This window comes from Zonotrichia leucophrys, chromosome 11 (genome assembly GCF_028769735.1).
Source record: "Zonotrichia leucophrys gambelii isolate GWCS_2022_RI chromosome 11, RI_Zleu_2.0, whole genome shotgun sequence".
NCBI lineage: Eukaryota > Metazoa > Chordata > Aves > Passeriformes > Passerellidae > Zonotrichia > Zonotrichia leucophrys.
In genome coordinates, this window is record NC_088181.1 from 6,914,191 (window position 1) to 6,939,520 (window position 25,330).

The 25,330-nt window shown below is 44.2% G+C and overlaps 1 protein-coding gene across 2 annotated transcripts in view; it reads left to right on the forward strand.

Moving 5' to 3' along the window:
- RANBP10 (RAN binding protein 10) overlaps positions 1-25,330 on the forward strand; it is a 63,077-nt gene that overhangs the window by 25,682 nt on the left and 12,065 nt on the right. For both annotated transcript variants that reach the window (XM_064723038.1, XM_064723037.1), the window contains exons 4-7: positions 8,196-8,363; positions 15,709-15,731; positions 21,232-21,416; positions 23,015-23,127. In XM_064723038.1, coding sequence (XP_064579108.1) covers positions 8,196-8,363; positions 15,709-15,731; positions 21,232-21,416; positions 23,015-23,127 — 489 coding nt within the window. The remainder of the gene's footprint in view (positions 1-8,195; positions 8,364-15,708; positions 15,732-21,231; positions 21,417-23,014; positions 23,128-25,330) is intronic.

Genomic DNA, 25,330 nt, shown 5'->3' on the forward strand with positions numbered 1-25,330 from the left:
CAAGGTTGTAAGTTAGGAGGACTTGCCATCTTTATTCATTCAAGGAAGTATGATTTTTATCTTGATTGCTGTATTCTGTGGTGAGGTGCATGCTAAGTAATAGTGAAATGGACTCCTTACAACAAATTTCTGGGGCTGGTGGAACAGACCTTTCCTGTTGAAAAGGTATTGCCTGTGTTGCAGCTGTCCAGAGCCTTCTGGTTTTGTTTTCTAACTTGTGAGTCAGTGGGTAGTGCCACTTTATATAATGGTGTAGTTGTGGTTTGATGTTTTTTTGAAGACTAGTTAACATGCAGTGAGTGGTTGTTAATGGTAGGACTTGCTGATCTGGTCTAAAAACCACTGTGCCAGATCAATATTGTGAAAAATTGAATTCTACAGTGCTGCTCTGCTTGTTGTCTCCATGGTGGATCAGGCAATGCTTGTTAGCACCCACATTCTGCTCAATCTCTCAGACTCTTGAGTCATACTGATTTTTGGGTCACTGTGTCCTTTTCTTCCTGCTCACTGTTAATATGAGAGAGATGTTGTGATTCCTTTTTTTTTCTTTTTTTCCTCTCCTTTGGATTCTTGCCACACAAGTCTTGCTGTGAGGATTTGGACTGAATTTTATCTCTTTTGCAGTTGCAAGTACTTTATTAAAAAACATGGACTAGCTTCTGAGCAAAAGCTGCAGCCAGGCCTGCCAAGAGTCCTGCACTCTGTGATGAGCATCATCTGCTGTGTCTGCAGGGGCCAGGCTGGCTCTGCTTCCTCTGCTGGGACCTGGGGTGAGGGGGAGGCCATGAGCAGCAGTGCCTGCCTGGGGTGTGTGGTGCCGTGCTGCTCCATGGCCCTGTGCAGGATTCTGTGGGATACTGCAAGGGTTATGGACCTCAACCCATCCAGCCCCTGCTTAGGGAAGTTTGTGCTCCATGGGGTGAAGTGGTTTTATTCTCTGTACAAGCATTGGTCCTTTAGTGCAAAGTTTGGTCTTCATTCAGTCATTTTGGCACCTTGTAGAAGAAATAGAAGCTGGTTGGGGATGTTTCTAGCTAGGCCTTCTTTGTACCCCTGGGTAAGTGGGTTTTAGGGTCTCTTTTTTTCTTTTTTTTTCTTTACCCTTGACATGTTCTGGGCAGATGTCCAGGCCCTTGAAGCTGTGCCAGGGAGATGCTGTAATGTGTTGGGCACGCTGTTCCCTGCTCCTATTCCTGTCCTGCAGTTGGTGTTGTGACTGTACCTAGACAGTTGTCCATGCCAGGGCTGTGCCTCCCCTGTGCCCACATCCCCAGTGCTGGAACAGAGGTTGCTGTGGCCACTGAGCAGCTGTTTTTGTAGGCTCATTATGGGAACAGAAGGATGTGTTGCAGCACTAATAGTTGATTTGATTCTAAAGCATGATTGAATAAAGGAAAGCAAAGCAACCACCCTGCTCTCACCAGAACATGTGATGTGTGTGCAGCTTCATAGGGCTTGGCATAAATGCTGTAACACTGAGTGACAGCTGAGATGCTCCAGCATCTCAAATACTTCTTGAGGCAGCATATTTCTCATGGCCAGGCATTTACAGACTTCTCAAGCCCAGGCATTTGGTTTCTGAGGCTGTAGGAGCACCAGAGCTTGTTGAGCCTTCCTTTTGCTGTGGGTAAAGGCCTGTGTTGGACTGATGTACACCAGAGGCACATCCACTTGCAGAGCCAGTCCTCTGGAAGATGGAGTCATCAACAGAGGGTGGTTCTGGCTCCTGTCAAGTTGTCCTGTCCCTGCCTGGGACTGCTCAGCCCAGGATGGTGTAGAACCAACATCCAACTTCTCTGTGCACCAGATTCCATCTGTTCAGCCTCTGTTGAATATACCTTCCCCTCCCCTGACCTCATGCTCTGCTGCTGCCAAAGACCCATAGCTGGCTGAGCAATAGCAGCCTGCTCAGCACAATGCATGGAGCTGGGCAGGCACCTCCTGCCTCCAACTGCATCGTGGTCCAGCAGCAGCTCTGGGCTCTGCTGCTGCCTCCACCCTCCACATCCCATTCCCCAAGCACTGGACAAGCAAAGTTTGTACATCTGTTTCTGCTGGACTTTGGATTCAATAAATCTTATAAAATAATTTTGTTTGGTTTATTTCAGTGTGTTGACACAAGTTCTTGTCCCTTTGCAGCTAGTGTTTGCACACCACTTGGCCTGGCATGGGCAGCTGTGGGAAGCTAGGATTGCTGGCCAGGGGAATGGGAAGAGGAATGCCACAGGCAAAATACTGGACAAGAATAGAGAAGGGAGAAAAATGAAAAGTGTTCCAAAATATGAAAGAGAGAAACTTCGGAAAGATTGTAGAGTGGTCACTGGGGTGTGTCCTGAAGAGTAAGTCTCAAACTCTCCCATTACTCATGATATAACAGACACAAACCCTATTTACAAATCTTCAGATTCCTTCTGAGGAACTTCCATCTGCCCTTCATATGCCCAAACATACTCCACCATTCCTTCCAGCTTCAGATGCCTCAGGTATCCCTGACTGCAGGGAGGTCAGCACTGAATGTGTGGTCAGCAAGGCCCTGCCCTTTGCAGCAGCTTCTGCACCCATGCCATTGGATGCTTGAATGCTAGAATGTGTTTCTCCTTTGGAATGTTCATGGGCAGGGAATGGTCCATGTGTCAGTGACAGTTCATCTGTCTGCCAACATCTTCACCCCAGCAAGTGCAGAGCAGGGAGAGTCTGACGTGTCTGGCTGTAACTCACTGGAAAAGTGTATTTTCCATGATCACTGGGCCTTGTGTGTCAGTCTTTGGCATGTCATCAGAGGGGATCTCTGTACAGATCCCTCTGGGTGTTGGCTTCCTGGTTCCCCTGTGCCCAGTGGCAAGTTTGACATGTTTGAACCTTGATGCACTCAGGGCTGTCATCACTTGGCTTTCTCCTCCACCCTGTGTGAACAGAGCATCAGGCCAGGAAGGCGTGGTGAAAATACTGCCCTTGGTAACTTGTATCCATCCATCCATCCATCCATCCTCCAGCTGATGCTCCACACTTTGAAGGCTGAGCAGCTTATCCAGGTGCTGCTTTACCTGGGTGTGTGATGCAGCCATGATGCCAGTTCTGCCCAGAGCCTACCAGCAGTTCTGTGTTCATATAAGCAGAGAGCTGAATCACCAGGTTATTTCTGGGGTGCTGAGGTGTAAATGGGCACCCAGCTCAACAGAACCACTTCCCACTTGCTGCCTTCTGAGGCAGAGTCTGATCTCAGGATCTGACCAAAGAGTCAAGAGCAAAGCAAGGCTGACATTGAGTGGGAAAGGTGAGATAGAGCAGGGACAGATGTAGGACAGTAAGGGATAGTAGTAGCACACTACATCTAACTCTAGTGCTTGCTTAAGGGTGAGTGTTTATCAGTTTATCCTGTAACTGTGTCCTGAAGTAACTCAAGTCCTTTCTGCCACGTGTCTGGCATTGCATAATTCTGACCTGTTTATCAAGCAGCAGCAATGGAACTTGCTGTTCATTTTTTTCCCCTATGTGTTGGGATCAAGGTAGTCTGCCAAGAAGGTCAGCATATCAACTTTTTCTTGTTAGCAGGCCAAGCAGAGCTTCAGTTTGGTGTTGAACATACAAAAATGTCCTCCCAAGCCCTACTCATGGGTTTTGTTTTTCTTTCTTGCAGTTCTTTGATTGCACAATCTGAGCTCTTCTGCATCTTGTTAGTAAATATATAGGTATATTTTGGGTTTGGGTGTTGAAGGGTTCAATTCAAAGGGATGTAAATTTAACCTCTTTTTGCTTTTGTAGGTACTGAAGTCCTACCTGTAGTGGTTGTGATTTTCTATTTGCATGTTCAAAGTGCTGTCTTCAAAATGAGCTGTAGTGAGAACAGTCTTAGAGTCAGGACTTTGAGGTTCTGCTTTGACCACATGGGCCAGGTGGCCAAATCCTTTCTGTTCTCTGCCTGGCTCCCCTATTTAAAATGATTTTATGCTTTTGAAGAGAGGATGGGGTAGGGAAAGGAAAAGGAAAGAACTGTAAACTGGACCCTGCAGCCACTCTAGGTCATTTGATTTCAGTCTATATTGTCCATCAGGAGTTCATGACCTGTGTTTTGTAAGAAAAAACACATTCTCCAATTTGGTCCAGATTTCTGAAATTTTGAGAGGAATCTGCACTTGCACTTGAGAATTTTTAAACTTGGCCACAACTGTACATGGGTGCTGAGTGTCCATTGCTCTAGACGTGGCTATGACCAAGAGACCAAAATGGGATGTTTTAAACAGCCTTGTTGGAATGAGCTACCAGTCACAAACTGACAGTGCCTGGGTTCTCCCAGGGTTTTCTTAGGAGCAGCTGCCTGCCCCTGTCTGTCCTGGGATGGGCTGCTGGAGCTGCTGAGGATTGTGAGGTTGAGGATGGTGAGAGGTGCTGGGGGAGCTGTGGGAGCCAGCTGAGGTGACACACCCCGACAGGGAGGTGCACATGAAAATCTGTGCAAAGGGAGCAGTGATGCATTTTGGAGTGATGACAATGACTTCATGGAAACATCAGGTCAGTGGTGAAAAGGACAATGAAGGGAAAATGCTGGGATTAACATGTAGAGGGTTTGGGAGCAGTGCAGAGAATAACTGCAGATTGCTTCAGTTCTCCATGGGGCACCTTCATCTCCATTCTCACAAGCAACACTAAATCCAGAGAGGGTTCAGATGATGATGGTCAGAAAAGCAGGAAATAGCTAAATAAGATAGGAGTCATCAGCCTGGAAAAGGGATCATTATGGGGAATTCTGCAGAGGTCTGCATACTGATGTATGTTGTGGAGACACCAAATCCATTGTTTGTCACCTTCTCCTGTGCAAGAACTACAGGATATATCCAAGGATCATGAGGCACATTTTCATTGCTTGCAGTTATACTGTCAAACTCCTTCTTGCAGGACACAGTGAATGATGAGAGTGTTTATATGTTCTTAATAGAGGATTGAACAATTTAATGGAAACAAAATCCTTTCAGGAGTACTGAGTGAACAGAATCTCCATCTGGCTCAGTCTGTCTGTGCTCACAGGTGGTTGGAGAGTGGTAATGCTGTTCAGTCAGAGTGTGATTCATGCACATCCTGTACTTCTCCTGTCTCACTTCTTGAAGAGCATCCTTGTCCAGGCTGACCCCTATCCCACAGGGACAGCCATTGTAGGAGCATGTGGGTGTCACCTTCTCTGCCTTCCAGTGACTTCTGCAGCACTTGAGTACAAGTGGCACAGAGGTTAAAGTGTCAGGAGAATTGGCAGATGCAGCTGTGGGGAGGGATTTCAAGAAGTTCTGATTCAGTCCTTATTAAAACACTGCTGGATTTTGTAGAGGAAGGAGCTGTTGAGTCACTGGAGGCTCCAAGGGTGTCGTGGGAGTCCCAGAGGAGGCTGTAATATGCTGGACCCATTCCTAGGTGGCGATAGCAAATTGTTAATGGTGCAGGAAAACCCCAAGTTTTCAGGAAGTGTTTTGAGAAGAGTTGGAGTCTGTGTTTTTAAAATACATGTGATGAGTTACTCCCCACTCTGCTGGTAATCCAGGATAATGCCAAATGCTTTCAATAGGGATACACAATTTAAATCAACAGACCCTGAAAACTTTGACCTAGAAGTACTAGAAATGCTGATTCTTGTTTTTAATTCAGATTATTAGGAAATTTCAGAAGGCTGGCTGAAACTGGCCAGTACTGGAATTACCCGTATGCCACTGCCCTCATGTTTATTTTGGGCAGAATTTTAGGAATAGAGATCTGTTTTTTATTAATAAATAACTTAAGGTTTGACATATGATTAATGCCACTCAGCTTATGTTTACAGTGAGTACAGTAAGTTCACTCAAACAACTCTGGTTTGTTGTTTAAAATGACCATGGTGATGTGATAAGGCTGACAGTGTAGATTTAAAGCCCTTAGTTTGGTGCCAGGTCCAGGTTCAGCACCACACAACATTTGAGTTGAAAAAGTAAACTCTACATAACATCAGCAAAGTGCTGGGTGAGCAAATTTCTTTAACTGATTATGTTAGTGGTTTTGTGGGGAGAATAAGATTCAAAACAAGCTTTTTCCAGGCATTGTTGCTGTTTGTACCACGTTTGTCATTGTGTTCAAGGTCTTTATTCAGTCCCTTTTCACTGGAGTTCCCCACCACCATTGGTGCTTCAGCAAGAACTGACACTGTGAAGCTCAAGTCATAAAAGAACAGGAGGAGGGTTTTTTCAGTAGGATCAGCTGTGATCTGTAGGTAGAGAAACCTTTATTTCTCACACTGGAGAACCAGTAATGTCTGCATTGGCCCAAGCATTTCATGAGCTCCTCCTCATGGTGGGACACGCTGTTGTATTTCTTATGGGAGCCTCACCCAGTACATGATGTGTGAGCACTTCACTGCTTAGGTGCAGCTGATGACAAGTTCTTGGTAGGTGCTTTGTAATGCCAGGAATGTTTTGTATGCAGAAGATCTAGAAGTTTGTATTTAGATTGTATTATTAGTACCTTAAGAGATAAATTTATTTAAGTTATTATCTGAATTATCACTTCTCAACAGCTCCATTCGAGAAGTTCTGAATTGACACTCATGTAACAGGTCTGGTTTTAAGGAGACTAAAATAATAGCTCAGTGATGGCAACAGAGCAAATAAAAGGGATAGTGGAAAGGAGCCACAGTTTTAAAAATTCAAAAATATTTCAATGATATTTTTACTGGATGGAGTCTTAGCAGTGAAAGTTTGACAACAGACTCTAGAGCCCCTATCACTTCCTCCTTTGTTTTGGCAAGTCAGTTTGGCATTGTTTTTGTGCTTGCTGAGGGTGCTGCCTGTGCTGCTGTCCCTGTCTCTCAGGAAGATTTGAAACAGGACTGGTGCTGCTGTCAGCAGCTTGTTTGGAGCTGATCCGAGGGAAGGCAGAGCTGACTCTTGGGACATCTCAGTCTGTTCCTGTTGGATGTGTGGGACTAAATAAAGGAAATTACTCACCATTTCTAGACTAGAATTTGCTGGGAATCCTTCATGCCTTTCACTCCCAAAGTTTGCTCAGAGGTCCAAAATCTTGGACTGTGGCATGTTTCAGTTTTGCTTCATTCCCTGACTTTCCCACTGGCATTAATTTAGTGTGGTACAATAAACAGGACCTTAGACATTCACTGACTGTTTTGTGCTTCTGTGAGAAGCCCTGAGCATGTGAGTGCTGATGCCTCAGTGTTGTAGCACTATTTTTCAAGATTGAATTTCTGGTGCCCTCATGTTGTTGCTGGTTTGGGAGGAAAATCCTGGCTCACAGAAGTGCTCCAGCCCACCTTCACAGGGCTCTGCTCTGTAGTTCTCAGGGTGCTCAGTCTTTTTGTGCCTCATTGCAGGATGTGCATTTCCTGCACAGTCTCTGTGTTTCTTACACAGTCCCTTTGCCAGAGCCATTGCTCCACATTTAACACAATCTGCACCGCTCTTGGGTGTGTAGGGTCAGCAGATGGCCAAAGCACCTTCTTTGCTTCCCTAAGGATCCAGCCATATCCATATAATACACAGGTGTCTGTTTTTAATGTTGTGTCACTTTATGGAAGAACTCTGTCTGTCTGTGAGATGTGGCTTTGATTGTGCCATTCAGAGGAATGATCTAAATGAAATTACTGGGATATATAGAAAAGAACAAGTGGGCAGGGTGCAGCTGTAACCCTTAGCACAATGTTATGAGCAGAAGAAATAAAAGATATTAATATTAGAACTGACCGCTTTGCATTGAACTCCCCTTTGACATTTGAGGGCTGTGTTTTAAGCTGTCTGCAGAATGGGAAATAATGTATCCCAATGGAAACATAGAAATCCTTATCAAATAAAGATTTAAGGATGCAAAAATTGCCTCTCTCCATTTCTTACACCTGTCACAGCACTTACAGACAAAGCTGAAACTGTCTGAGAATTATTTTGTTAAATGCTTTTGTGGGAAGAATTTGGTTTTGGGAAACACAAGTGTTTTACAAAAGGAGTTTGTTTCACCTCAAGCAAGATAAAAGAGAAATGTGTTGAAATGCAAATGGTGTGTTCTGATTAATTTATTTTTAGTTACAGGTATGTGAAAATTAATATTGGGATGAATCAGGAGTGGCAATCAAATTTTAAAACTCCCACAGAAAATGGTGTCCTGAGGATTGTAATAGTTCCATGTGGTTCTGCTGAGCTGGCTTCACTGCTGTCCTGTTCTTTTGCCTTTTGCAGGATGGGATAAACATTCCTATGGGTACCATGGAGATGATGGGCACTCCTTCTGTTCCTCGGGGACAGGGCAGCCCTACGGCCCCACGTTCACCACTGGAGATGTCATTGGCTGCTGTGTCAACCTCATCAACAACACCTGCTTCTACACAAAAAATGGCCACAGTTTAGGTGAGTGAGGGTGTTCTCAGGAGAGGGATGCTCCAGCCCTGCTCTTGCTGCTGTTTAATACTTGGCTGTATTATAACTCTTGTCCCACACCTGTGAATAAGGTTTAAATGGCAGAGCAAAAGAGCACTCAGCAGCTGTCAGCAGTTGTAAATTGGCTCCAAGGCAGAAATGCTTCCAGAAGGTAAAATGGTTTCCATGCTGCTCAGTTTGTTTAGATATATTAGAATTTCACCTACAGCTTCTTCTCCTTTTCTCTGCTGCTGCACAGTAGGTGGGAGGTTGGGTAAGGTGTCTGATGGCTGGACAAGAGGGAAAGAAAGAAAGAAGTGGGAAGTTTAATTAGTGGTTTGTTCAACCACCTACAAAGGCACAGTACTGGTGTCTTCAATTTTGAAGGGACTTGTCCATCTGAAAGCCTCAACACATTGGTCTGAGCATTCCCAAAGCCAGACATTAATTCAGCACAAGAGTGGTCTGAGTTAAGCATTGAGCTACAATTTGGTTCATTCCACACTTGTTTCAGTAACTGTCTTAAAGTTAAGGACTAAAAAAATTTTGCCCAAATTAATACCTCAGATGTTTTCCAGGCATCTGTCATTTCTTATTTGTCTAAAATAGAAGGTTTTGGCCATTTCCCCCTAAAATACCATTTCCTTGGATAACATGTTCTCCACCCCAGATAAATTCTTGTCTTTTTTTTTTTAACACATAAGATGTGCAGTAAATTATATAGGTTCATCTCACTTTTTGTACTGGGATTCATTTGATTTGGCAGGGAGGGATGAGCACTCCTTTCCTTTGCTTCTCCTTGCTGTGTCAATTCTACTTTGTTGAATTCAATATTAAATTGGTAGAAAAATACCAAAAATACCCTGCTCAAGACACTTGACAGAGCAAAGATGTTTTGAGTTACTGGCTGGGCTGAAGGAAGGAGTGGGATTGGAGTGCAGTGTGGGCCTGGAGAGTAGAGGATTTCTGGTGAGCTCTTGGGAAAAGTACTGGGCTCCCCAATATTAGAGAGAGATTAACTTAATGGAGAGAGTCCAGCAAAGGGCTGCCAGGGTGATGGAAGGTTTGGAGCATCTGTCCAGGGAGGAAAGGCTGGGCTTGTTCAGGCTGCCCATTCAGTCCAGTACTGGTGAGACAAGTAGAGGCTTGAAAGCAGCAGCTGGTGGTGTAGAGCAGCAGCTTTTGATTAGGAGTGAGACAAGATAGAACAAGAGCAACTGAGGTAATGAAATAGTTAAAAAGATTTCACAAAAGGTCTCCTGTTAGTTGCTGTCCTTGATTTTTAGCCTGTATTTCCCTGTAGTGGTTTGTGCTGTGCTCCTCTGGATGTTTTCTGTTGTTGAAGTGGGTGGTTTTCCAGCCTCACTGTTTTTTACCCTGATGGTGCTGTTACTTTTCATCATAAGAAAAGTGTGAGAGTCAGGAGGAGGCCAGATCCTCTATTTAATGAATACAAGTTTGTTCATTTGGTATTTAATTTCTTTTTAATGACCAGAGTCTCCACAGTATAATCTGTATCAGTTGAAAAGTTGCTGCTTTCTCCTCTGTTTTGTACCCAGGACTGTGCCTGGGTGTCTGGGCAGATGAAGCCAAATAAAGAGCCCGGTTCAGTAACTTCTGTGTTACCTTTTGTCCTTACCACCTTCTGATTCTTTGCCTCGTGTCCTTGCTCAGAGATTTGTTTGGTTTGGGACATTCAGAGTTCTTTACAGCAGAGAAGTTATCTAGTCTTCCTTTCTGAAACTGAAGTGTTCCTTTTCCTTCAAAGATGGGGTTTTTTGGATGGAAAGCTTGTGTTTTTCTAATCTGACATTGAATGACCCCTTGAGGAACAGCCTACCCCAGTGCTGAACAATGGCAGTGGGAAGAAACAGGAAAGGTAACAAGAAAGTTACCATGCTTAGAGAGCAGCATTAGGTATAAGCACTGCTGTCCCCTGGGTGTCCTCCTGAGCTCCTCAGATGTACAAGACATGAGCTGTCTGAGAAAAGGACAGGGAGAAGCCTCTCCTTAGCATTCACAGCTGGCTCCTGTGTAGCAGCTTTTCTTTGAGCTGCAGTGGCACAATGGTTGTACAGGGAGAGGAGAGATGGTGTGGTTAGAGGAGACAGGGGTGGAAGTGCAGAATGGAGCAGCAGAGCTCAGGCCTTGCTGGGTGACCCCACAAAAGCTGCAGGAACATTTTACTGCCTTTTCACAAAAGCAGAATGAAAACCTCATCTGAGCAGTCTGTTGGTGAGGGTCAGCAGTGTCTGTGTGTGTCACTGATAAATAAACAGCATCCAGGAGAAATAAATGCTCAGTGCAGTGCTGAGGAGAGGAGCCCTTGGCCAGGGGTTTCACAGCTCCTCCTGGGCACAGAGCAGAGGCGTGAGGAGGGGGTCAGGCAAGTGTCAGCAGAGGAACCAAGGCCAAGTGGAGGCAGGAGCAGTGATTTGTTTGGAAGTCAGAATGTTTTCTTCCCTGAAAAAAGCAGCTCCTTGAAGGTCTTGAACTTCCATGATATTTAGTGCTAACCTGAGAATCTCATTTCTGTGTTGTGTAGACCCAGGGTTTACCAGGAAGGGGATGAATTTGAGTTTTTTAGGTGTTCACTGACATGAAGCTGTGGAAGCCATGTGTGTCTCCTCCTAGGAGATGAGGTAATTGTGCAATCCTACTGCAGATGCCAAGAATATTCATGAGGGTAATCAGCCCCTTTGTGAGGCCAGTTAGCTTGAGAGCAGCGTTTCAGAGTTTGAATTTGTCTTTCTTTTGATGGAATTACTGTAGCTTTGTCTTTCTAATTCACTCTTCACCATTTAAGTCCTCTCCTTTTCATCCATTAATTAGACATCCCCCCTTTTGTTTTCCTTGCAATTTCTTCTGTTGCTTAACTATTATCTTCCATTGTCTCCATACTTTTTCATTTAATCAGATCCATCAGGAGCACTGTATAAGAACTGTTTTCTTGGCCATCACAAATTCTGGATGTTCTGGTTGGAGCTAAGTCTTGAACTTTATTTGGAGACGTCACATGAAAACTGTTTGACATCGTATGTAGTCTTAATTCTCTGTTCTGGAAAATGTCTTGAATGTCTTCTGGCTGCTGATGAAACACTTTTGACAAGTTCTGAGCAGAGTCCTGGCAGTAAAAAACATAGTGAGATGTGGCTAGAAGTGTGATGAGAGTGAATTTGGAGAGAAAGAGGAAGAAATGTTGGGGCAGCAGCCATTAAGCAGAAAGTCATGGATTAGGAGATGAGGAGGAAATGTGACTGCTGCAGGTCTCTGGGTTTAAGTGGATGAATTTGCTCAGGGATTAATGTAGGAGTGTCTCAGATCTCAGACTTTGACAGCAGACCAAGGTAAATGGAGCAGCAGGGCTATAAAAAGAGCATGCAACCCTCTGAAGTCTTGGCATAGAAAACTTCCTGTAGTTTGAGTTCTAGTGCAGGCTCTTGGAAAGACCAAGTTAACCTAAAAAGTAAAATATCCATTCTGCAGCCAGTTTAGAGACTAGGGGGAACATTGGGAGTAATGCAGAAACCTTTTGTGAGAGACATGCAGGTGTCAGTCCCAGATTTAATAGGTTTGACCCCAAGGCTTCAAATGAAGTTTGCAGACAGCAAGAGCATTGGGATGTTCAAAAGAAGACTTCAGATTAATCAGATTTTAAACCACAGAATCCTGGAGTGGTTTGGTTGGAAGGGACCTTTAAGATCATGTATTCCAACCCCTGTGCTGTGGGCAGAGACACCTTCCATGAGACCAGGGCCCCATCCACCTTGGCCTTGAGCACTTCCAGGGATGGGGCAGCCACAGCTTCTCTGGACAACCTGTGCCAGGGCCTCACCACCTCATTCACTATCAAAATGAATAGAAAATACCAGGTGTGGCCACAGCTTTGTTCTCTGTGTGAGCACTTTTACCCAATGGCCTGATTGGAGGATCTGTTTCCAAGGGCATGTAGAGCTGTGTGGGTTTGACAGTGCTTCTCCTCAGCAGCATGTTGGAGAATATTCAAGTATTTTCCTGGGCTGGCATTTCCTGGTCTGCTCTTTAGGATGCCCACACTGCTGAAGGAGTTGTGTTCATTGCAATCCACCAGCAGTGCTTGAGGATTCCCTGGATCTCAGTTCCCTAAACAGATGCTGGAGGAGTTCCCTGCTGTGCAGGCAGTGCTGTGGCTGATTACCAAATGTGCATTTTCTTGTGCAAATTGAATTCTGTAAGTGGCCAGCTGTGAGGCAGAAAGGGTGATTGGTGCTGGGGGGAGAGCAGAGATGGGCTGGAAGGTCCACAAACACATTCTGTACATGAGATCATGTGTTAGTGCAGTCATGGAAGGTGGAAGTCCTTTATTTGGTTGGCAGGTGAAATGTCAATCACACTGTGCCCTAGCAATGAACCTTCATTCAATGTCTTTATGTCCTGCTCTTCACACACTTGCACTTGCTTCCTGACCTCTTGGTTTGTCCAGTCCTTAAGTCTTTAAGAAGGTTGTGATTTTAAACTGGATCCATGCTGTGGAGAGACTGCAGAGAAGGAAAACAGTTTCACATTCAAGCCGTGATTATTTCATTTCTGCTGTTGGCTTTCCTGATGCAGGTGTGTAGCAGTGCAGATGCAGAAACTCTAAGCAGACATGTCTGTGCAACACACCAAGTGCTGTCTGCATAAAGCATTTTATTAGTCTGAGTTACATAACAGAATGTGGAAAACATGCATTTGTCTCATTGTAAAGACAATGTAATGAGTTTATTTATAGAATCTTAGAATTATTTTCTCTGGGAGGGATCTCTGGAGGTCAAGCATCCAACACCCTGCTGAAAGCAGGCCCAAACTAGATCATGTTACTCAGAAACTCATTAAGTTTTTAATGTCTTCAAGAATGGAGATCATCTGGGAGCTTTTCTGGTCCTGATTCAGTGTTTGACCAAAATCCATACTGAATTTTTCTCATTAGAATTTCCCATGTTGCAGCTTGTCTGTGTTGCCTCCTGTCTCCTGCCAGCATGCATCTCTGAGAAAAGCCTTTTTACACCCTCCTGTATGACAGTTGTAGGCAGCAGTAGGTGTCTGCCCTAATACTTTTGAGACTGAACAGAGACTTTTCCCTTAGCCTGTCTTTGTCTTGCTGGCTTCTCCTGGACTCAGTCCAGTCTCACTGTGTCCTGTGTTGGGGAGCACTAAAGAGAACATCATAACTGCAGTGTAGACTCACCAGTGTTGGAAAAGAAGGGAGAAATCCCATCCTTTAACCTACACTGTCACTATTACACTCAGGATGTGGTTGATGTCCTCTGCTGCAAGGACCCACTGTTGGCTCCTGCTCTGCTTGTTGCCCAGCAGGACCCAGAATCTTTTCTGCAGATCTTTCTCTGCAGTCAGCCTCATCCTGCCCTGTTTCCTGGGACTGTTACAGCCTGGTGGCTGGGCTCTTAGGTTGCTTTTGTTGAGCTTTGGGAGGTTTGTGCTGGGTCATTTCTCCAGCCACAGCACTGTGCCCTCCAGTTTGGTGACACCTGGGAGCGCACTGTGTCCCATTGTCCAGGTCATTGGTGAAGACAGGGAACTGTGTTGGCCCTGCCATGGATCCCTGAGGGACAACTCTTGGACTTTGAGCAATTTCCACCCACCTTGTAGTCCATTCAAAAGCCAAGTGCTTGTCCAGGTGCTGGGAGCAGCTTCCAGCCACACAAGCCTGGCCACCTTTGGCTCTCAGAGGTGCTGGGGGCAGAGAAGACTCCAGTGGACAGCAGGCTCAAGGAGATTGGCTTCATTCTGCCATAAGGGTAGAAAAACAAGCTTTCATCCACCTTTTCATCCAGCTGAGCAAAATAATTGCAAAGTGAAAAATAGGTTTGAGTGAGGAGCAGTATCTGGGCAAAGTGACAAGGTGAGAGAAATGCTCACTGAATGTTTTCCTCAGCCATGTGTTCAACATCACCTGTGTGCACAATCTTTGGTTGGGTTGTAGAAAAGGTGCTCAGTAAACAAGGTCCAAAGTGCCAGGATGTTCATTAAACCATACTGACTATCTGTCATGATGTTAATTTATCTTTATTTATGTTTATTTAGTAAAATATTCAGGATTGCTTTCCGAGCATTTGATTTAGATCTGTGCTGTTTTGAATAACTTGTTTCATATCTTGACTCCTAAAACTGGTTTAAATTACCATTTCAGACTGATCTGGTAACATTACATTGCAGCTCTGGGTTAAAATAGTCCTAAAATTAAAACCAGAGGGTGGTGTTCTCCTGCTTCTGCATCCTTGCAGTGCCAGGCAGAAGGGAAGGAGGAGAGGTGGGATGTGTGTGAGAACTGGGTGTCCTGCTGTGGGTACCAGCCTTGCTCTGGCTGGGGACAAGGAAGCATTCTGGGGAGCCCACATGGGGAAGGGCTGCAGCTTCCTTGACTCCTGGAATGTCAACTGGAAGTCTGGATTTAGCTGAGCCTGGTGGGTGATGGCAGCAGTGTCCCCTGTGCTGCTGGTGAGGGTGACCCAAAGCCTGGGGGGCTCTGCTGATCCATCTCCCTGAGCTGCTGCTGGATCCCACCAAGGCAGGAGAGGGAGGAGAGGCCCCATCCTTTGGGGCAGTAACTGCACCTAAATCAGGTGCAGAGCTGTGCCTGGGCAGCCTGGCTGTGGTGGGTGTTGTCTCCAGCCAGAACCCTGTTAGACATCCCAGGCAACGTCTGCCTCAAATACCTCTTTTCTGCCAGATGTAAATTAAAGCTATTATGTTTTATTTATTGTATTATATTTATTTACATCTGCCAGATGTAAATAAAATATATGCCAGATGTAAATAAAAAGGGAAACCATACACTTTTTTTTCCCCATCTTTTCTGTATGGAGCTATATCAGCTGAGTTGAGGGTGAGGCTGTTCTTTGCACAGTTTCTCAGGTGCTCCTGGCTGCAGCTTGTAATGCCAAGTGCTGAATATTCTTTCCTCTTTCTCTGGATGGTAAGAAGAATCAGTTACAGCCTAAACCAAAGAAATTTTATACTAAAACTCTGTTTCTAACACCAAAGTGAGTCTTGAAAACTAACTCCTTCCTTGTAACAGAGGGAGAAGCAAAGGAAAGAGGAGCTGCTTTTAGAAAATCAAATTTTTTGGAGAGGTGTTAAAAACATTTAGGCTTTTTCATGAGCCTTTCTCCAGATGCAAAACCTTGCAGAGGAGGGGACTGGGGAGGGAAGTTACTTCTGAATGCATGAAACAGTGAAATGCAGGGTCAGAGCTGGGATTTGAAATGCAGTAATGTTTAGTAGCATGTTAAGGATGTAGGCAAGCAGGGAAAAAAATCCTTTGCCTTTTTAATTCTAATATTTTTTCCCCCCACAGGTATAGCCTTTACAGACCTCCCTGTAAGTACACTTATTTTCAGTATTTTAAGTAAGGATGCAAACAGAAGGGAGGGGGAAGAGTGTGGGGGTGTGATTTTTTTTTTCTGTTTGATGCCCTGTTAAAAAAAACATGATAACACACATTACTGAATGATGTGGATGCTCCTTTTTCTGCAACTTCATGATCCTGTGACTGGGTTTGTGGGCTACTCACATGCCTCCTCTTATCCCTCACCACCTCTGAGAATTTATTGCTCCTTCTCCTGGAATTAAAGCAAGGATGCAAACTTCATCACAGGTCATTGTCTTCCAAATGCAGCTTTGACTCTGAGGAGGAGAATGTGCATAGTTACACTCATGTCTAGTCAGGACTCACAAAAGCAAAAGAAAATATTCCCTCTTTTCTAGACCAAGTGTTCCTGGACAAGGAGGATGTGTTCAGTGAAAAAAGGTAAACCCAGGTCAGGCATGCACCAACACATCCACTGCATCCATCACATACACAGGACTTCTTGTCCCTAAGGTTACTCTCCTGTCTTTGTACTTAAATACCCCAAATTAATTTCCTCTGACAAATTTCTTCATTTTGATAACTTTTTTAGGCCTCCAAAGTGATAAATTTTCTTGGCTGACTTCCCTGCTGTATGGAAGGAAGGTTGCTTTGCTTTGTTCTGTACTTCCTGACAAAAAATTTATCTTGTTCCTCTGATTTTTGTATTGTGAGGACTAATGTCTAGTACTCCCTGTTCACCTTCTCAATGGGATTTAGGGCTTTACAGATTCCTCCCATATCCCAAATATAACCTGCACTTAAATCGCAGTTATTTGATTGGCCTTTTCACATCAGCTGTCAATACAGGATGTTTTTGGGTTTTTTATGTCCTGGAGTCTTTGGACTTGGTAACATTGCAGTGTGTTCTAAACCAGAAACTCTTTATGTGGGTTATCATTCACTTGGTCCAAGTACAATTTATTAAAGTACAAGAATAGTTTGCCTTTCCATGAAGATTAACCTTTTGGGGTGAGGTATTGTGATAACCTTACATCCACAGCAAGAAGATGTTTCTCTGATGTACCCCTTAGTTTTTGGTGCTGTCTGTTTTCCCTCTGGATATAGATTGCATTAGTAGTCACAGATTTACCATATTCATTCTATTTTTTTTACCATTTTGTCTTCTCATTTGGTTGGACTGCTTCTCCTTCTGCAGCAGGAGCAGACATTGTCCATGTTGTCAATGACAAATGACAATGTCATTGTCCATGTTGAGATTGAGCACAGATTTAGCAGCTTGAAATTCCCTGCCCTGCTTGGCTGAACTTGGATCCTGTTGATCCTGGAGTGCCCAGTGGGCTGACAGAGAATTTAATGTTCATGTGTGAGCTGTTCACCTCTGTGCTGAGTCTCTGCTGGGCACAGGGATGAGCAGCAGGGGAGGCAGAGCAGACAGGACAGAAGGACAGAAGGGTGTTTGCTGCACTGAGCTCTTGCAGTGCCAGTGAGATTGAACTCAGAACTCTCCTGTGCCCCTGGCATCTCCCTGTCCTGCTGTTTGCTGGTCTGGGCAGATCATCCTCACAGGATCTCAGGCTTGTTTGTCTGTGTGTCCTGTGCAGAGATGTTTAGTGAGAAACTGGGAGAAGATCTGGCCAGGGTAGGTTTTGGCAGATGCCTCATTTGCCACATTTGGTGTGTAAATGGTCTCTGAACCTTCACCAGGCAGGTTGCTGAGCTGTTTTCTGGGGAAATCCCCTCTGGCTTTTGCAGCAGCAGCTAATCCATAACACTGCTTTTCTGGCCCAGGAAGGAGAACAGCTGATGCCCTGTAGGCCTCCTACTATTGAGAATTATCCTTCATGAGATAATTCCTCTTCAAAAAGAGGAGGAAAGAAGCTTGATGGGGATTTTTTACCTCTTAACTGTGGATGTGAGCAAGGATGGGAGATTTCTGCCTCCATATGGATCTAGGACATCCCTCTGCATATGCTAAATCACTCTGCTGCTCTGCTGGCAGCTTCCTAAGGGTGCCTACAGCTGACTTCAGCATTCTCTTTTCCAATATCCTTCCCTTAGATTACTGCATTCTTCCTTCACCCTTGCAGGTACCAATGTGTTCCATGTGCTCTTTTTGCTCCCTTGGCCCATGGATTATTGGTTGTTCCAAACAGTTCAGGTCACCACCTTTCCTAAAGAAGGGGATGCCAAACCCAAGATTGACTTTGGTTTAAAGTCTATCAGATATTTTAGAATTCTTGAGGCAGCAGAGAATATGAAGCTGATCACTTGCAGGTTTCATTTTTTATAGTTCTCTGTCCCAGGCTCAAACACAATATCCACTGATTATAAGGTTAAAAAGAAGAAAGTGTCCATTATAGAGCCTGTGTTCTTCACCTGCTAAAGCTGCAGTTTTGAAAATTTAACTGCCAACAGGAGTGGGAACAGCAAACTTACCTGGGTGACCCTTGAAGTGCTCTGGTTTGAGCAGCTCCACATGGATATTTTGGCTCTGGTCCATTCCTCATTACTCACCCCTGCAGGGAGACTTTAGGGAGAGCTTTTCCTTGCATTGCAGCCTGAGGGGTGCTGAAGCTGGCTGGTAACACACATCAGTGAACCCCATTACTTCTGCAATTTTTAAGCTTAAATTTTAGGATTGGCATATCAGTGAGGTTACACAAGGAATTAAATTGACCCTTCAGAACATTGCCAGATTAGAAATAATTTCCTTGAAATGCTTGTTCCAAAATTCCCCTTTCAGAGGCAAATAGTGAAAGCAATATTTTGCAGAATTCACAATATTAGGAAGTTGAAATGGATACTTTAATTTGAAAACCAGAGACACAGATGTTGAAATATACTTGCTTTGGCTTGTTTCAGTTTCCTCTAAAGGGTGTTTTCATTTGTACAAAAATACAGTGATAGGAAAAAACACATTTTGGCTTAGCACAGGCTGAAGTTAAAACCACAATAACTGCTTGAAATAGGAGTGAATTCCCACAGAGGAAAAAGAGGGAGTTTCTTCTTTTTTTTTTTTTTCCAATTTAAGTCAGTGCTCAGGCCCAACTCTTATTTACCCAAGCCTGGATCAGATCTATCCTGCCTGGGGGTTTGAAGGAATAATAGGAGATGAAAAAAGCCAGAAGAGCTCAGGGTGGGATTGTAGGAGTGCAGAGGGACAAGGGGGTTAAAAACCAGGTCAAGATGAACAGTGGGGGTTGTGACCAACATCAGGGCAGGAGGGGCGCCAGATGTCATGGGGAAGGTGTTCCTGAGGAACTTGGCAGGAAAAGCATCTCCTGGGTCAGTGGGCTCTGGGATTGTCTGCCTGCATCTGGCAGGGTGCTGGAGATACATCAGCTTCCCAACAGCTGCTAAGCAGAGAGAACACATCCCACATGGAAAAATGGAATTTTACCTTAGAGATGATTTGAGAGATGTAGAGGATAGGCAGCTCCTGCTCAAAGATGAGCATAGCCAAAATTGGGGGCGGTTTGCTTCCAACTTCCAAGTATTTTGGGTGTCTGATTCCTGGCTTTGGAAGCCCTTGGGTTAAGATACTGAGAAGATAATAAGAAGTCTGAAGTATGGACTGTGGAAAATATCTGATTCCTCATTAGAGATATTTCCATGTCAGCCAGTTTTGAAGGAATGGAGGAACTAAATGTAATTGCAGCATTTTCCTCTGGTTTATCATGCTGCTCTTCGTTTATCATGCTGTATTTACTTTGCACCTCTCTGACCCAGAGACTTCCTTGGTGTGGGAACAGGAAAGGAGGTGTAGTGCATCACCAGTAATGCAGTCATCCTGATCTCTGCTTTCCATTTCCAGCCTGTATTTATAGATTCATTTCTTTCCCTTGTTTGAGGTTTGATAATTTCAAAGGTAGAGGAGGTTGGTCAGGTTCTTAACCAGTTCAGTTTTGAAAATGAGAAGAGAAATGCTGCAGTCGCTCTTGGAACCCATTCCAGGCCTAAATCATCCTCATCTCTGCAACACGGAAGAATCAGTTGAAAAAAATTTCCAAATAATTGTGGGAATGCCCATGTCTCTTGCTGTAGAGGAGAAGAGGTCATCCTAGGTTTCTGGTGGGACTTAAGGAGGGGGGTCTGCCCCTCTGCTGTTCTGATATCTGATATGGGCTCAGCCCTGAGCAAGGCACTGCAGCCAGGCACCTTCCAGACCTCAGTTCCATGCAAGTGTCCCTGTGCCTTGCCCAGTGCCCATTTCTGGCTCCAGTGTATTAGAGCAAAGTGGAAAAAACCCAACACCAGACAGTTCCTGAGTGACACAGGAGAGATTTCTTCCCGCAGCCTGCTGAGTCTCAGCACGTGCTGTGAAGCAGAGAATTTGTGAGGTTTGTGTCTGCTTTGCAAACTCAACAGTAATCGGTGCTGCACAGAAGTAACTTGGGAGTGAATGGAACGTGCTTTTGAAAAATGGGATTTTGGTGTGCAAGAGTGTGGGCAGGTGTGAGCGGGTGTGCAAGGGTGTGCATGAGTGTGAGCGGGCAGTTTGAATTCATGGTTTGTGTCTGTTTGCACACAGAGCAGTAATTTGTGCTGCACAGCAGTAACCTGACAGTGCTTTTGAACAATCTGCTCAATGATGAGAACCAGACACCCTTGTACCTCTTCTGATGCTGTTTCCCTTTTCCCAACATTCAAGTGGGCTCAGGGGTTCCATTTGTATCCATAAACTTATTCTTAATACAGCCTGAATTCAGAGACCTTCTGATACACTTTGAACACCTATTTTTAATTAAATCATCCTTAAAAGCAAATTGATGGCTGAATTTTAGAGACACTTTCATGGTGGTAACCTTTTTATTTTCCTCATGTCCTGTTGATGGGTCAAAGCTTCCATTTGGATCTGTCGACTTATTCTTAAAATGAAATTAATCTATCAGTAGTGTAATTTCTTGTGTGGATGTCTTGGGATCTTGAGATCATCAAAGACCTAACCTCAGAGCTCCACCACTGTCTGTTCCCTTTTCATCAGAGATGTACAAGACTGAGATAACAATTCCCAAGGAATAAAAACGTTGAGTTGAAACAGGAGGGAATACAGAGATCCATTGATTAAGATTACACACCTCTCACTAATAATAATAGTAATAATAATAATAATAATAATAATAATAGCAGCTATTATTGTTATTATTATTATTTTATTATTGTTATTGTCATTGTTATTAGTGTTGTTATATCTACTGGCTCTTGAAGCTTGGTAGAAACTGTACAAAATTAAGCCAGAAGTGCCACCCACAGACAGCAGTCATGCCCTCTATCCCAGGCTGTTGGGGGATTGAACCCTTTGTTCTGGTTTGATGCAATAACTTTTCATAAATGCACAGTAAGTCACAGGATTTCTTGAGAAGTACCCAAAGGGCTGTTGCCTCTCACAATTCCATTATATTTATTTCAGTTTAAAGAGCAGCTCTTTGGTTTTACCAAACCACATAACTGGAACCAGGGCGAGAAAGCTGTGTTTAATAATACAGGTTTGTTTTTCTTCCTTCCCAGTCAAACCTCTACCCTACAGTGGGTCTCCAGACTCCAGGGGAGATCGTGGATGCCAACTTTGGGCAGCAGCCCTTTGTGTTTGACATTGAGGACTACATGAGGGAGTGGAGGGCGAAGATCCAGAGCACCATTAAGCGGTTTCCCATAGGAGACAGGCTGGGAGAGTGGCAAGCCATGCTGCAGAAGTAAGTCACTGCCTTGCTGCTCAGTTCTTCCCTCTTGTTAAGCTTTAAATACTTCTTCAGTGCTCATTTGTGCTCTCTTATGGTAAAAATTGCCACTCTGTGCATTTTGCTCAAATTGTTTTATCCTCTGTTCTGTTGTTTAAGTCCTTCCTGTGTAGATTGCTGCTGTTTCAAATGTGAAAGATATGGGAGAAGTTTTCACCTAAAGATTGCATGGAAGCTTGTAGGAATGGAAGAACATAAATTTTGGGGTGATGCACTGCAGGAGGGGCAAGACATCATAAACACTCCTAATATAGGAGAAAAGTCAGTGTGTAAGCCAGCTGAATTCAGAAATGAAAGAGCAAGAAACAGCCTAAACCAAAGGCTTTCAAACCTAACTGAAAGCACAATTATGGCATTTTATAAATTTATGAATATTGAAAGCACTTCTCATTGCAAAAAGGATTGAGTGGAACTTGATGAGGGCAGTTGGCAGGAGTTGTCAAAGGTCAGGAGTGTTATTGATGCTGCTATTTGCCTTCCAAAACAGGACCAAATTATAGAGCCAGGACCTCCCTTAACAAGAGCTGTTGATTCTGCTGCAGTGGGACCAATTTATCCCTGTAATTGTTCCTTGTGTTCTCCAGAAATTTTTCTTCTGATAGGCACAGGGGTGGGGGTTGTCAGGGTCACCACTCTGGAGCTCCTATAGAGTTCTTGGGCAGAAGCACTTGTATTTAAAACAACTTCTAAAAATCACACACCTGCCTACAATGTTATGCCTAAGAATGATTGCTGACTCATAAAATACTAATTTCTTGTATTGAAAGTAGCCAAGTTGAGTGTGTGCTTTGATCAGATCAATGCTAGCTTCATCTTGAGAAGCCTGTTTTGAGATTCATTCTGAGAAGCTTTGAAATCCTGTTGCTAGCTTTTTAGATTTTGTTAAAATCCAGTGAGCATTAACATTGAGTCACTGTGTCCTGTGTTAGAAATGGTCTTTTCAGGAAGATGGCTTTGTTGTCTTTGTTTTCTGACAGTGATACTCCTCCCTCCCCCAAGATTTTTTAAAAATACAACTTTGAAGCATGTTAATGTTTTTAAAATCAATGCTGACAGTCACCAGATTAAAGTATCTGTAAATGTGCAGAATTCATAAGAAGATTGAACTACTAAAGATAATTGCTGGCAACTAAGTGATGGAAGAAATTCAGGACTAGAATCTTTTCTTCTTTTTAAGATCTACTTGAAACCCATGAACTTCTCTGAGGTTCAGATTTATGTCTCTATTGGATGTCACTGGCAGTAACACAGTATTGAGTCCAAGTGACCCTTGGACAGCAGTCATAAATAAATACTGTATATGCATTGAGATTCTTAATTATTTTTCTACTCTGTAAAGTGAATTTAGAGCCTCCCTCCTGTTTGCAGAGGACCAGGTGCCTATCTTGTAAATACACAGAGTTTAGACCCAGAAGTAGAACCTTGGTTATGTCCTAAGCAAGCTGAGTTTCTCAGTGAAATTGCAACTTCTGTTGTGCTGGTTTCTTTTTGCTCCAGTGTGATGACTGTTTCACTGGTACCTAATGATCTCTTTGCATTTTCTTTTTTTCTAGTATGGTTTCCTCATATTTGGTCCATCATGGGTACTGTTCAACAGCAACTGCCTTTGCCAGAGTCACAGACACCACAATCCAGGAAGAACAGACCTCAATAAAGAATAGACAAAGTAAGTCTGTGGGGTGTCACTCCTCAGGTGTGTTCCCTTCGGGGCTCTGCAGAGTGCTGTGGAGGTGACTCCATGGGAGTACAGAGCTGTGCACAGCACTCTGCTGGCCTGGAGCAGAGCTTGGGAGTCTCTGCTAGGAGCACTTTGCCCATCACCCTTGCCTGCTCTGCACCCTCTGCATCTTTGCCTGGAGAGCTGACTTGTTCCTTCCTGTCCCTGTTTGGCCTTTACCTGAGCGGAGATCATTGTGCACCAGAGATCCCTGTGGGTGTGAGCTCCTCACTGCAGGCTGGTGCAGCAGGGGCAGGTCCATCAGCCTGGGCACAGGACTCAGACACATCCATTTAGTTTCACTGGAGCTCCCAGTTAAGGACTCTTCAGTCCTCTGCACATTGTGATTTCAGGTAACTTTTACATGCTGAGGGGTTTTCAAATTCACAGCTAATGTGTTAGGCTCACACTGGGTGAAGAATTTGTGCTCTGTGTCTGTTTTGGTTGCTGCTGTTTGCTCCCAAGTGCTTCATCTCTCAGCTGCTGGGGTTGTCCGCACTTTTGGTCCTGCAGAATAAGGTTTGCAGCTTTCTCCTGCTGTACATTTTTTTTTTTAACTTTTCTATTCACAGGCTCACCCTGCAGAGTGGCAGAACATTGGTGTGTGTTCTGCATTCTCCTGGCTGCTGAATACAGGCCACATGCCTGTACATTTCCCTTCCCTTTGTGAGCTGCTCTCGTGTGACTGTCACGTACCAGAGCATTGTGCCCTTTGTGCCTTGCTCTCCATACATTGATGTGCTTAGCCAGCAGTCAGGGTCATCTGGGGACTCTGCTCTTAAATAACTTGCAGTTGCTGCCTGTGAGTGCTGATGGGCTTGGTGCTTTCCAGGTCATGCATTATGCAGCCCTGGCCCCAGCAGTGCTCCCAGTGCTGTGGTTTAGCTGGCAGAGCCTGACTGGAGGGGGACACACACACGGGGTGCTGCGGGTTCCTTGGGCTGAGGACAGGTGACAAGGCAGATGGAGGGAAGGGATACAGAGCCCTCAAGTTGGGGCTTGAATAAAAGGTGTGAGGAAAACACAGATGGGGAAACAAAAAGAGGGGGAAATAGAAAAGGGAATGACATCTGTGAGAGTTGCCAAACAAGGCAAAGCAGAGCTGTCAGAAGCAGCGAGACGAGAAAATGGACGTGCAAGAGAGTGAAATGAGAGCTCTTGTGTTGGTGTGAGAGCCACGGCTTTGGTTCCAGATTTCAGCTATAATAACAACTAGATAGACACTGAGAAGTGGGAGACATGACAAGTCATTGCAGTTTGTTACTGGCATTGTTAATGAAGATTTGCCAGACTGGGCTTCCAACTGCTCCAACACTTTGCAAAAGCCACAGTCTGTTGTTATCAGAGGCTTTGCTTGCAAAGCACCTCATGGGCTATTCCAGACCTTCCCTCTGCTGTTGATAAGGAGTACTGGAAAAACAATGCAGTTTTAGTTTTAAGTACATTTAATTTTTATCTCTAAGCATGCATAGAAAAAGGAATTGTGAGTCCCTGTAGATCAGCAGCTTCTCTGAGCTTTCAGAGATCTCAAGTTGAGTCTTGCACTTGTGTCTTCTGACCTGCTGAAGGAACTTACATGGGACATGAACACTCAGCATGATAAATGTCTTCTGCCTTGTGTCTTTGCACCTCCTACAAGTGTACAAGTCACTGAGCTGTTTCTAGTGCAGTCAGTAGCTAGTACTTCTCTCTATTCAAAACATGGGTTTTTTTATATAATTACTTCTGCTTAGTGGTAAGAATATTGTGGAAGCAGTGCTGTGATTTAAGACCACAGACCCTGTAAGAGTACTCCATTTATCTCATACTGAGCCATATGTTTGCTTTCAAGTTCGAACCAGACAGAAAATGTAGTATGAGGGTGACCTAGGAATTTGTCCTCTGAAATTGTCACTTCCCCAGCAGGCTCCTTGTTTCCATCCAATTGGCATGTCCTGCTTTTGTTTCCATTGCTGCAGAGCTCTATGACTAAAGAGCGCCCCAACCCACCTTCTTTATCCTTCAGATCCTTCTACTCTTGATGGCTTTTTGCTACTAAAAGATCCTTTCACATTTTCACAGGGTTTTCCTCCCCCTAAACCAAATAAGGATTTTTTTTTCTCCCCCTAATAAACCAAATATGGTCTCCAGTTCTCCCAAGCCCTTGTGTCGT